This window comes from Varanus komodoensis, unplaced genomic scaffold (assembly GCF_004798865.1).
Source record: "Varanus komodoensis strain SLA01 unplaced genomic scaffold, ASM479886v1 scaffold16, whole genome shotgun sequence".
Lineage (NCBI taxonomy): Eukaryota > Metazoa > Chordata > Lepidosauria > Squamata > Varanidae > Varanus > Varanus komodoensis.
Genome location: NW_025335468.1, coordinates 19,140,357 through 19,154,227, shown reverse-complemented (window position 1 = coordinate 19,154,227; position 13,871 = coordinate 19,140,357). Strand labels below are relative to the sequence as shown.

Here is a 13,871-nt window from a genome sequence, read left to right as displayed (position 1 = left end):
CTTTCTCCACAGAGTTACTATAGACTTCGGCAGGAATTCAGGTGATTAATTCCCAAGGCTTTGTCGTGCGATCGCATCTAGCGGGAACCCCCTCCCATACACACACATGCACGCACAGACACAGAGAAACATACACGCGTCTTGGAGACGACAACGTCCCCCCCACCGAACCATCAGCCAACACTCCCCCCCCCCGCCATTTCGCTGACCCCTGTGAATTGAGCTTGGCTAAGTAAACATCACCGAGCGGCTAATCACAAGGTCTGAAACAAAACAGCACTTCAGTTCGGATCTGGGCAAGATCAGTCTTCCTCCGCTCTCCCTCAGCAGAGGCGAAGCGAGTCCTTCAGCTCGAGCAGTTGCCCCCTCGCCTTCCTTCTCTCTTTCACAGCCCTCCCCGGGCTCGGTGCGGGGGGGCGCGCTCTTCGCGGGCTGCAACTGATTAAAGGCTGCGTTGCTTCGTTGCTTCCTTCGCTTTCTCCGGAGACGAGGAGGGAGGGGTGCTGGGGGTTCTCCCCCGCCATCTATTTTGAACCTGTCCAGGTTGCGATTTTGCATTCTGATTACTATTATTAGTTTGGGTTTTGTTTGTGTAGCAACAGCTAGACGCGGTGCCTCTCCCCCCACCCCGCACGCGCACACACACACACACACACACGCCGTTTATTTATTTGCATTATTATTTTTCAAGCTGCTGGGGAATCCAGAGGATGGGACTTTCTCATCCTCCCCCTCGCCCTGCTCCTTGGCAAGCCTTGCAGTTGCTCGCGTGGACTTTTCCTCTGGTGACATTCGCTTCCTTCGCGGATGAGACCTTAGAGAGAGCCTCCAAATCCGAGGGATATTGCAGCCGGATCCTGCGAGCCCAGGGCACGAGGCGGGAAGGCTACAACGAATTCAGCCTGCGCGTGGAAGGCGATCCGGAATTCTACAAGCCCGGAAACAGTTACCGGGGTAAGTCTCGCCGGCACTTCGCAAGGATCACGGGCAGCTGGGAACTCGTGGCTGCGGGGAGAATCCAGTCCCTGCAACTTGTTCTCACGCCTTGCTGGCTCTGGAGAGGCTTTTCGGCGAGCGGGGAGAGCAACGCTGGCTCGAGATTATCTCTGTGGTTTATTACTATTATTGTTATAATTCTCCTGATTATTACTGTTTCAACCCCTTTCTGGGGCTGTGCGCTGCTTTTCTCTCCCGGTTTGTACGCTTATTGGTAAAACGAAGTCGGCTGTATTAGAATGCATGCAGCAGCGGCTGTGTGTGTGTGTGTGTGTGTTACCTTAACTGCCCTGTGCACTCTTCCCCGTCCGCTCAGAGCTGTAAATGAAAAGGCTTTCACTTTGCCGAGAGATACTCAATAGGCGTGCTAATGATCTTGCTCTGAAACATATACGAATAGTTTGTACGGGGCCAAGACTGCTGGAGACGACCCGGCTTTCTTAGGTTCTCCACTTAGGTTTGATCCCTTCCCCCGCCGGTCTCCCTTGTCCCCTCCCGAAAATGAAGGCTGCCCGGGCTCGAACTTGCTTACTGCTTGGAAGTCCTGCTGGTTGCAATGAGTGTTGTCAGCAAACACTCTACGCATGCTCAGGAGCACCCGGCACTGAAAACTTCTTCCGCTCCCCTAGCCACCCATTGAGCAAATGGTTCAGGAAGAAAATGCATGCGAAGGGATGGCGGCAACACTCATCTACCCCTGAAGGTTGGACTAGGTCTTAAGGATCTTACCTTTGAGACCGGGGTTTCCCCAGGGGTGCTCTTTAAATAGGTGAAGCACCTGCAAATTGCCCCTTTCCAACCTGAGCAGCAGATTATTATTGGAATAAGCGTGCTTCACTTCTTTGCCTGGACACATAACTTGTATATATTACACCCACGCTTTAGGAAACTCTCCCCACTCCAAATGTGTTCGTGAGTGAAAATATCAAGCCTTGCATCACACATGCATTTCTAGGGGTGGAAGAGACCGGGATTGAGGGTAGCCGTTCTCCCTTGCTGCACCCAACCTTTAGCTAGGATAAATAAAATAGTTTGTGTCTTCTGGCATGAAGAAAAGCCAGCATGGGATGAGATTTTTAAACTGTTTTCTCCTAGAACATATTCTTAGGAAAGGGAGTCTTTGGTACAGGCAAATATTTGTGAATATGCAGCCTATTTATGGTTGGAAGAGAAATGAGATGAAAAGAAGAAATAAAACTGAAACAAGAGGGGAGTCAGTTATTCTCTATGAGCAAGTGATCAGCTAAATCTTGAATTTGCAGCTCTCTCTATATCATGACAGCTTGCTATCTGCCTCTTAGGTTTCTTGGTATTTATTAGGCTGTAGATATTCTTGTAAAGGGTTGGAAATTACTCCATCTAAAAAGTTGTACTGGTATTGTTTTCTGTTGCCAAGAAGCATTTTTACCCTTTACTCCTTTGGTTTTAAGGAGAAAACAGGCTTTTAAATGAACATTTAGAATAAAAGAAGTAAACAAAGTTTTGCCAGCAAAATACGATCAAATAACAATTTTCACATATTTACTGGTAGCAAAAGTTTTCATATTCTGATTCCCTAACTCAGAAAATGGCATCAGAAATTTAGCACACAGAAAGACTGCTTGTGATTTTCAAAGATAAATTATTCCAGAATCTCTGAAAACCTAGCCAGATGGGAGGAGCATGAGAAAATGTTGTAAATGTAACTTTATGTTTCCTACAGCAGTTTAACATTGTCACTTCTGTTTTATTTTTATTAACTGCCACAAGAGTTTAACAAGTCTCTCTCAGGCAACATGGAATGACATCACACTAAGTCTAGAAACAGATTCCCTCTTTCCCTCCACCCCACCCTATTTTTTAAAGTGATCCTCCTGGAAAATAACTGTTGTCTCTGCTCAAAATCTAAGAAAAAAGTTGATTAATTAAAGATGAACTGAGGCCGTGGTGCTTCCAACTTCCAGTGAAAGGATAAATGTACTGCATAAGAAACTAAAACCACTAAGTTAAAGCTTAAAGATTCAGCAAGCAGGGAATCAGCAGTCAAATGCTGTTGCTCAGCTGAAGGCACCACAATCTGTTCTTGATGTGATATTGTGTGTGTGGGTGGGTCTAATTAAAAGAGGACTGCCACTTGGAGCTTGAAGCTAGAAACATTTTTTTTAAAGATAATCATGACCTGATAAAAAATTCACATTAAAAACCCAAGCAAATGCTTGAGAGTGGAGGAACCTGTTGGAAATAAGATGCCAGTGTCGGTGCCAGGATGACCCCAGTGGGGATAGCATTTCACTGTTGTGTGTGCATGCAGGGGGGCTACCACGGAGAAGACCCTTTATTGGCATCCTCAGAAGAGGCATTTGGAGGAGGGCTTCAGGAGCTGATTGTAGTGTTCAGATAGGTTTGTTTTCAGCAATGAAAGTAGGAGTCACAGTTCCTTCTGCAAGAAGCAAGAAGACTTACTACTGGATGCAGGTTCTTGGGGCATCTAGAAAGTTGTTCACAGCAGTATCGCTTCTTTTCCATCACCATGTGGAAGATTATACGTCATGTGAAACTTTAGTCTCTCTTCCCTAAAATGCATTCAGCAAATGCTGGTAATCTGCCTTGTTCAGTTTGGATTGGCTGATTCCACATGGATTAGGTTACTGGATGGTTAGAAAGAGGACCATTAGTCATGTAAATCAAGCAGCATTATCTGCTTGCCTTGCTATTTTTTCAGTGGAAAGTATTTTGTGGGATGAGGTATTCCCTGTTGCATCCAGTGTTAGTCCTACTTAGAGTAGACCCACTGAAATGAATGGAACTTAAGTTAGACTGTCATTGGATATATGAAACAAAGGAAATTCCAAATAGAGTAGTCTCAAAGTGTATTCAGCATATATACACAGAATTAGGCTCTTTAACCCCCCTCTCCCCCAGAAGTCTTGGCATCTCAGCTTCGTTCCTCAAGATTCTGGGGGATTGTGGAGTTTGGCAAAAATTTATCAGGATACATTTATTTCTGAGATGCTTCTTTTTCTCACCCCTGCTTTTTTAAAAAAAGAAACTCACATGGCAGAATTGTCTCCACCATTTTTGTTTTGTTTTTGGGGGCCAGATCAACAAAAGCAAAAGAACACCCCCCCCCCACCCACACATACACACACAACCTGGGGGGAAAGGAGAAGGAAATGGTGTTACTATCATTGCTAAAATAAACCCACCCCCCATGAAACTGTTGAACACTTTCTCCTTCCTTGGAGAAATTTGATTCAACGTCCCCAAGAATTTCTTTACTGACAAATAGGGTGGATAAATTTGAGATGCCATTTGTGCATTGCTGTAAGGGGAAGCAATGACATTTAAATGGGTATAAAACTGTAGGATATATAAAGACTTTATCTGTAGCAATTATATTTTCAGAAGCAGAATGTGAGATGAGGTTTACCTAAAGGAATTGTCTTCAATTGAAAGGATTAGGAGGTGAGGTGAAGTTTCCTTCTGCCAGTTCCTCTTCTTTTCCCTGGACTTCCTTTGCTTGAAGCATCCCAACATTTTAAGGTCACAGCCCTATGCCCACCTACCTGAGAATAGGCTCTATTGAACACAATGACACATCCAAGTAGACTTACTGTTTATTGTGTTCTAAAAGCTGCATTTGGGTCTCCGTTATTCTCTTTGTCAAAGTGGCTCCCTCAGTTCACTCTCAGATAAGATTGAGAAGTAGTGATGGTCAGTTCTTTTGATTTTGTCAGCATCTTGAGCATAGGCATTGCCTTACCATTCCAAGCACTAGAATATTGACACTATTAGCAATCATGTAGAAATGCCTTTTTGATGCTGTGCATGTAGATCAAAATACTAAAATATGATAGCAGATGGACCATCCCCCCCCCAAAAAAAAACCTAATTGGAAACCGGATAATAAACAACTGCTTGCTATGAACAATTCCTTGGTGTTTTTTAAAGCACCATTTCTGCTCTGTAAGGGCTGTCAAAATCAAAAATAAGGGTGAGAAGATGGTAGTACACAAGAATAGAACACTGTGGGAGTTCTGATGTCCCAAAACTATAAGGAGATCTAGAACAGGAGAGAAGGATGTTGTCAGTGATATTTCATTCTGATTCCCATCACATGGAGATCCAGACCTCTGCTGGAGGCCCCTTTTATATTTAGCCGCTAACAGACACATCTCGGTCATGTAACCCAGTGTGCCTTGCAGCTACATGTGAAGGATACAGCCACATGGCTGGGAGTCCTATTACAGTTCCTCCTGTTGTCCATACAGGTATCTTTACTTTTCTTCTTGGGTGCATTCATTCATACCGATCACAATTTCTACACTTAATACACAGCAGTATACCTGAAGTTTCTAGATGTCTTGACCTATTCCTGTTCCATCAATTTCCAGCTTTGGCAATTCTGCGTGGAGTTAATTCTTCTCTCCCAAAGAAGATTATCAACTGTGATTTTATTCATTGTTATAATAGTACAGATCCTCTATTTCTCAAGGGACAGCATATGTAATGTTAGAAAAGCATTTGCTAGACTAATTCTTGAAGCTTTTAACATGTAGCCTACCATTGCCACTAAATCTATAGGGATCTGATCTTTAATATCACCTGAAAGTATAGCTATAGTTCACTGAAGTTGTGGCTTGTAATTTCTGTAATACTGTACTATCTATCTCCTCCTTCAAATATCCCTTAACAATGCTACCATGCAGGGGAAAAACCAGTCCCTTCAATTATACATCCAGCAGAGATCTGTTAGTGCTGGAAACACCCTAGATATTCTGGCCGGCGTGTTATACCACACAAACTTTCAGAAGTCTTCTTTAAAAGTCACATCTGATACGTGCCTCAAGATTTTTGAATGAGCATGTCAAATTTTATTACCTTTGTTTAGTTTATCTTCTTTGGCAGTGATTATGGAATCTTTCTTCTGCAAGTGGAAACTTTTGGGAGGGTAATGTGGCTGCATGGGGGAAGAGAGTGTGATTAGTCTGATCTATGTGTTTGCCTCGCTCACATAAACCCTTAAACTCAGTGAGATATACTTCACAGAGAAATACATGACTGTGAGTGAAGAGGACATACCATCAAGTCTTTCAAATACTATATACCTTCAACAACTTGGCTTTTGACTTTTTCCCCATTTTGGATTATCAAAGGAGTCCTGTTTTTCTTTCTTCCAAGAAATGTGTAAAACCTGAAAAGTCCTGAAAATAAACGTCACTTTTAAAAGATTTTTAAAAGAGAAGGTTCTCCATGATGCCTAATCCTAGAATGGCTTTGCACCCTTGGGCCTGGCCTTAAGAGAGAAGTCTATCAGGATGGCCATAAGCCCCTGAACTTGGAAGCTTATGGGCATCCAGTGCCTCCCCTTTTTCCCACTCTGAAGTTTTGCTAGACAGATTTTTTTTCATCTATCTAGCTAGAACATCACAGATGAGAAGGAAGGAGATTGGAGTGGCTTCAGGACACCTTGTATTCTGGATGTTTAACCTGTCCGCAAGTGCCCCCCTTTCCCTCTCCCTGAGGACATTTTCCTGACCAGCACGGTTCTGTCCACATTAGCTATGACAAGGTGGGGAGGTGGGATGGAGCACCATTCCCAGCTCTCAACTTGTAGCTGGGAATCCACCCAATCCTGTGTCCCTCTGAGGATATCGAGGGGGCATTAAGATCACTCACTTAATATACTGTGTGGATTATGGATTGTATCCAGGAATCCCTCTCCTAAAAGTTGGGGGCTCTTCCAGAAAGGGGAAGGGGAGAGTAGCTCAAAACTGAACAGATGAAGCAATGAATAAGAAATGGCTCATTCAAGCTGACTCACTGTAAATTTTGGTTAGTCCCCTGCAGCTCTCAGTGCTATTCCCCGGGACTTTCATGCAGGTTCCCCAACCCTTCAGATAAGCTGCATAGGAAAGGAAAACCAAAGCCTTTTTGTGCAAGTGGACTACAGCTTGTGCTGCACTGGATTCAACCCCCTGTCTGAAAAGATTAACTCTATCTGTTTTTTTTAAAAGAACATATCTGCTGAGTTTTGTCCTCGATTCGAAACAGTTACCCTGCCCCTTCCTCCTCCTATGTGTTTCTAATGCCCCAAACTGAATAAGTTGGACATCAAAGCAGGGACTGAAACTCAGTGAGAAGCACAAGTCTTGCATGCGGAAGGTCCCAGTTTCAATCTCCAGCCTCTCCCGGTAGGGCGGGGGAAAGCCCTGCTTGTAACCCTGGAAGGCCCCTGCTAGTCAGGGTTAAGGCTGCTAGGGTAGGTGGACCAAGCAGGCTGGTGGACCTTCAAGATTCATTGCTGGTGTAGGTGGACTTTTATGTGAGGCATCTTCCTAAACGTCTGTGTTCACATGGTGGTCCTAAAATACAAGGCATGAAGTAGCCATCTCTGCAGTTGTTTTGTTTTGTTTCATTTCATTCAACTTGCTACTTGGTTTTGATCTCTGACATTGGTCATCAGTCCTAGATGTGGTTTATCTTTCTTGAACAGGGGGAATAGATAACTCAGATCCTTATGATAGCCTTTCTGAACTTTTCTAAAGATAGAACAAGATAGGAATATAATAAATAGTACTCATGTCTGGGGGGTTGGATACATTTTCCTTCAGGTGTGCATTCACTTATAATTTACTGAATCCAAAATAGCATGTCATGTACATATCATGGTCCACCAGGGACTTGATCAACCTTCTGCAGGAAAGTGCTAAAACAGGAAAGGATGCTAATTGTCCGATAGGTTGGGTCTGATAGGTTGTGTATGGCTTGGTCAAGCACACAGGAAGGGATTTTCGTTAGTGATCACAAAATGATAAAAGATGGAATATAGTTGTGTTTCCCTTGTCAAACTTGGCTGACAGGAACCTTGCAAATAAAAAATGAGCAAATAATTTAATAGCAATTTAAGAAATGTGTCTGGAGCTTAGAATACTTCGGTGCCTTCAAAAACACCATTTGATGGTGCTATTTCCATTTCCATAATGAGAACAAAGAGAGAGAGAAGTGATGTCCAGATAGAATCTTTATTTTTCCCAACATATTTCAATACACACAGGAGGGCTCTTTTCTCAATATACCTGAAAATGTGCCTCAAATAGTGGGCAAAACAGACTTTCTTCCAGGCACCTGATAATTTTTTCTCTCTCATTTTTTTTGATACACAAGTGTCTTCCTCTACCATTGTTTTTCACCTATTTCTATAATGCCAGTCATGACAATGTTGGAGAAGCTGCTGAGCACCTTCCCCTCATGAAGGGGAATGCATGCAACCATCAGCCACATGCTGATATTATGCATCTTGCACCCCAGTTCTCCCATGGCTTGTCTCCTTCCCTAATGCAGCTAGGGACAGCTCCTGGTGCAGGTGTGTTTGAGCACCTGCTAAGCTTCCACACCACAGCAGGGCATGCTGAGCCGTGCCCCAGAGTTTTTCCTCCCTTTTTTCACTGCAGCCTGCTTGTTCATTAGCTTCCTGCTCTGGGCCAGGCAACAGTGGTGGTGCAAAAGAAGAACAGTAAATTCCACTGCCCACTTGCTCATGGATGTTTTGCTTGCCAAGCAAGTGAGTGCTAGAAAGGAGGAGGACAAGATGCAGAGCAAAAGCAGCTGTCCATCATGGTAGCCTTGCTGAGGAAAGACCCATTGAGGGTGTCTTGCTGAAGGGGCCTTACAAATCCCGAGCCAGCACTGGGCACAGCAAGGTGATTTTAGGTTCTGGACTTGTCCCCCGCTTCAGACGGCCATGCACGCGACTCCAGTTGTACGGCAAACAACCAAGATTTCTCTTCCCTGCTCTCACATCCCACCTTTAGGTAGCTTACAATTCTTTTATGTAGTTGATACTTCGCTACTGAAGCGGGAACAAAACAGTTTGCTAAATGTATTAAAAATAATGCTCTGAAGATGTGTGGTTTTGCATTATAGACTCAGAGCAGCCTTAAGGCCACAGTGATAAACTGGGGCTTGCGTCTGCTGCCCCGATGACCTCCTCACCTGCTCCTCCCTGGATGGTCACCTGGGGCATCCTTGGGCCTCAAGGCCCTGACCTTCAGCTGCAGGGGGCAGCCCCAGTGGCATCGCCGGCTCCTCCTCGCTCTCGCAGAATCCGGCTGTGCAAACTGCTGCAGTGGATTTCCCATAGGAACAAGCAGCAATTAGCTTAATTCTTCAGAAGTTATAACTGGGGAAGGGGCAGTTATTAAAAAGCCTCTTAGACACAATTATTGGCAAGTCTTTGACAATCTGGTTGCTGGATGGCTTATAATGAAGTTTCAGTTTGTTAAGAAACTGGCAGGATGTAATACAAGAATGGATAGACAAAAAGAATAGGTGCCAACTCAAGCAAACTATTTCATAATCTCTTGAGTGAGACAGTGAAAAACATGAGTTTAAAATGCAAAACTTCTCAATATGAAAATGTTGTGGCTGTTTGTTTGGTTTAGAACCTTGAATATTCATGTATTCAGATTTTTCTCTGTAAGCAGCCGGACTGGGAGGGGGTTAATAAGTAGCAGACTCATGTCATCTAATGGCACTGGGAGGCTGTGCCCTCAGCGTGATGATAAAAATTGGAGATGTGCTTGCCTAGACTTACTCATGAAAGGAAATACTCAGGCAAGTTCACATGAAACAGTTCTAATGAGCAACAGGAGAGGATCACACTAAAGATTTTGTTTTAGTGATTAAAAAGTAGACTGGAGCAGTGGTAGGCAACCTGATACTTTCCAGATTATTTGTATTACAACTCCTATCAGCCCCAGCCAGCACAGCCATGATACAAGCTGCAGTTCAAGTCAGCTGGAGGGTCCAAGTTGCCCATCCCAGGACTTGAGTAATATTAGATTTTAGAATGTTGAATGTCTTTGATTGGGATCCAGGAAATCTTCCCCTATTAGGCCATAGAGCTCAGTGGGTGACTTTGAGCCAATTGCTGGCATGTTGAACCTAACCTACCTTACAGGATTGTTGTGAGGAATAAATGTTGAGGAGGAGAACCTTGTAAAGAGAAGTAAAAGGTGAGATATAAATATGATGATGAAGAAGATGAAGATGATTTCTATTGTATATCTCCATTGAAAAATAAACAACTTCTGCCATTAGCTTAGTTAAACGTTGTAGAATTAGTTTGATGGAGATTTCGAAGGAGTTCTGCCCATTGAAGATGCTTTATTTTTCTGTGAAGGGGCTTTTAAAAGAAGTCCCTTGCCACCCGCTACTTTTGACAATTTGATGTGACATTTTGGTTTGCACTGACCTCTTCTGAAAAAGCAATAGGAAAGCTGGAGTGCACAGTTCAGGCAAAAGTAAAAACATACGGGGAGAAAAATCTGCGGTGTGCTCTTGACATTTCATCTTGCTCTGCATTAGTCCGTGCTACTGTGGCTTTGTTTTCTAAAGGAAGGAATTAAGCATTTATCTGCTTAGCTATGGTCCCATCTCGGTTATCTGTAACAGGAGGAAATAAGTATCCTGCTCAATAAGAAAGGATGTATACAAGACAGGGTGGAAAGAGATACGGACCTAATGAACCACTGGTGGAACATGCAAATTCTGCCTGATGAATTTCCAGGCTGCTAAGCCCACATACGTTTTCACTGCATGCCACCTTTCATTAGTTGGATAGTTATTAGTTCAGATCTACATGCACAAACATTTATACCAGTTCTTTGACCCGGTCTGCTGATTATGAATTTGATAAACTCTGCATATCTCAGAAGAACCCCACCAACTCTCAGGATGAACTAGTTCAACATTGTGTGGTTCTTCTCAACCATTTCCCCCATACCAGACTGACTGAAAGACTGGCAATCCACTTTAAAGCTAAGCACAAGGAGACATCCTCTCCTCATCTAATCAACCCCTTTCTGCCCACTGAGTAGTTACTTAATGAACAGACACTCCCAATTCACTGGAAATGCACCAGAAAGAGAGAGAGTCCTGCCCACCCCTCCCCATGGCTGAATCGGGCCATTGGTCCAGTATCGCCAACACTGACTGGAAGTGCCTGTCCAGGGTTCCAAGGTGCACATTTTTGCAACAGATCTAGAGATGTCAGAGAGTGAATCTGGAAACTTCTGCTTGCAAAACATGCATTTTGCCACTGCACTGCAGCTTCTCCTACTGATAGAGAAGGGTTTTCAACAATGGCATAACCAGCAATCGGGTCATCTGTGTTTTCCTAGTTACTCATACCAGTAAGGAGAGCAAACTGTGACTCAACCATATACATACTGGGAGATTCTGATCTGCCTAATAGCATCAAGAACATCTCTGGATGAGATGGAGTTTTGACTTCAAGAATAGCACTAGGCACCAGACCCACTGAAAATTCATTCACTTACATGGTTGAAGGCTACTGAATTTTTTGAACTTGCAGAAGTAGGAAAGTAGACACTGGGGCTATTTTCAGACATGCTATACATATAGGCATATATTTAATCAACATGAATGCTCTCTCTGCATAGAAAAGAAAAATCAAGTGTGAAGCAGCCACTGAGTTGAAGAAACCCTGAATCAGTGCCAAGTTATAATGAAGAAATTATATGTTCTTATTTGACACATTTTCAAAACTTGTTTGTTTGCGTTTCTGGAGGTCTGGAAGTCTCCCACCAAGTGATCGTTGCCATTCTGAGCTGATGTAAATAGGGAGATGATTCAATGAGTCAGAACATGTTTTAATAGCTCAGATGGCAAGCAGAAGGACTCTGTTTATAAAGATCAGGGAATGCCCCTCCTGCAGACACAGTGTGGGTCCTCCAAGGACTGCCAGAGGGGAGGTGACACACAGCAGCGTGTCACCTCGGGTTATTATGGCAGCAGATTTGCACCAGACCTAAGAGAACTTTCTCCAGTCATGTGTTCTTCCCCATAGACACTTTTGCTTGGATTCACCAGTCATGTTAGAAGCAGCCACCCTGCTGTTCTCTCAGAGCAGAGTTCCTACCCTTCTGGACTGGAGGGCACCCCCACAAAATGCCTAGTTAGAGGGCTATTGCTTTGGGGGTTACCTACGGCTTTTATGGATCGTAGGCTACATCTTTTTAAGCAAAACCTTTCATGTTAATTGGATGTCGCAACAACTCATTAATAATGGTTTGCCTAATTCATCTAATTGCTGGCATGCAAGGCAGCTAATGGTTCTTTTAAACACATGTTTTGGCAGTGCCCAGTAATTGCTTCTTTTGTGGGGTACATTATTTGATCAATTTTGTACTGGAACAGTCTTTAATATGTGGTGATATACAGGCACTTTTAAATCATTTGCTGCCTCCATGGAAATTCACAATGGTTAGCACAAAGCATTCTCTGTGCCCTTTTGACAGCTAACAGACTGATAATATGATATTGGAAGGACCAATATTCACTGCGTATAATGCAATGGGCTGAGGACCTTGCAGTGGTTGGAATATTTGAATGGGTGGTTTATCAGAACCTCCTTCGAAATGGATATTTATTTGGTTCTTTGGTCTACTTTTGCCACATCCTATGCATAATTGCATTTTATGCAGATCTATATCTGCATATACGAACAAAAACATTTGCAGAAAACCCATCACAAGTGTGAGGGCACCTACATTCCTGGGTTAGTCTGTCGGAGGGATAGTCAGGTTCAAGTCCCCACTTGGCCATGGTGTCTAGTGATAGACTTCCAACATTATCTACTTCTATGAGTGCCTGTAGCCTTCCAAACACAGAGAATTATGGGCCTCCTGTTGAGGATGGAAGGGCTATGGAGGTAAAGTCTCTGTGTCCCTCCTGCTCTGCAAAAGACCTAGATGGTTGAGTTGAGATGCTGTTAGGATAGGTGGTCTTGTGGTAGAGCCTCAGTTCTCCCCTCCTTCTGGAACTTCCAGCTCTGAGTTTGGTCTTCTGGGCCAGAGCCAGCGCAGCAAGAACTGTGCTGGTTGGGAGTGCAGGGGAGGGCTGTTCGAGCCTGGAGGCCCAGCTCCGACATCATCATGTTTCTGAGGTCAGAGCTGAGACTCCAGCTTTTCCCATGGTCTCTCTTTCAGCCTTTGTACTAAGCCTTGGAGAGGGGTGAAATGGCACAGAAACTTGGAAGTTACCAAATGATTGAATGATGAGTGGTTGCAGGGGGAAAAAATCATTATATTAGGAAAATTGCTTGCAAAAAGATGGATGTCAGGCATATTGCCCTCAAACATACAAAAATCAATGTATAAGGAGTGATGTGTACAAAAATGTGTGCCATTTTTAGGCAAATTTTTTGCCTCAATGTCCTGAATAGACTGAATTTAAGACTGGAATTAAGTATTAAATTAGAAACTGAAATTGGCAGATTTGTCTGTCCCTAGAAAGCTCTGCCCTGGATCTGTGGCAGCTGCTAGTTCGTTCTGTGAGCAGTTTTGTCTGTCTTTCGCAGGCAAATCCAGGCAGACCCAGCTGCCAACAGGAGGGAGAGCCTGTGTATCAATATTCCCACACCTCCATATAGCCCCAGTCTATATATTCTACATCGCACCTCAGTATATCCTTCCAGGAGGATGGGGTGGAGCGGTCAGGGGTCCTTTGCCATTCTGAGCACACACAAACTCCTGGACCATTGGCTCTCCTCTTGGACCTGGGTGCAGTGACATGAAACAAAATCTGGAGAAGGAGGGACATTTGCTTAATCTTTCTAGGGCAGAGATTAGTTACTGACAGTATGAACCTCAGGCTGAAATATGCTGATGTGGTTTACATTTTGCTTCCTCCAAGAATGTCCGTGCCCACATCTGGAAAGTAGTCCTCAGAGCTTCTAGGAAATGCAATTCAGCCTACGGGTTAAAGACTCTTCTGCAAGGGAACGAATCCCTTTGTACTAATGGTGCAACAGGATTCACTCCCTGGAAAGTTTTCTTCAGAGTAAACATACTTAGGTTCTTCCCATGGGA

General features: G+C 43.8%; 1 protein-coding gene across 1 annotated transcript in view; it reads left to right on the top strand.

Moving 5' to 3' along the window:
• The first annotated feature begins 392 nt into the window (after positions 1–392).
• Positions 393–13,871, top strand: part of SPON1 (spondin 1) — a 339,096-nt gene continuing 325,617 nt past the window's right edge. Inside the window, exon 1 of the mRNA XM_044425965.1 lies at positions 393–954. Within this exon, the coding sequence (XP_044281900.1) occupies positions 711–954 (244 nt within the window). The 5' untranslated portion in view covers positions 393–710. The remainder of the gene's footprint in view (positions 955–13,871) is intronic.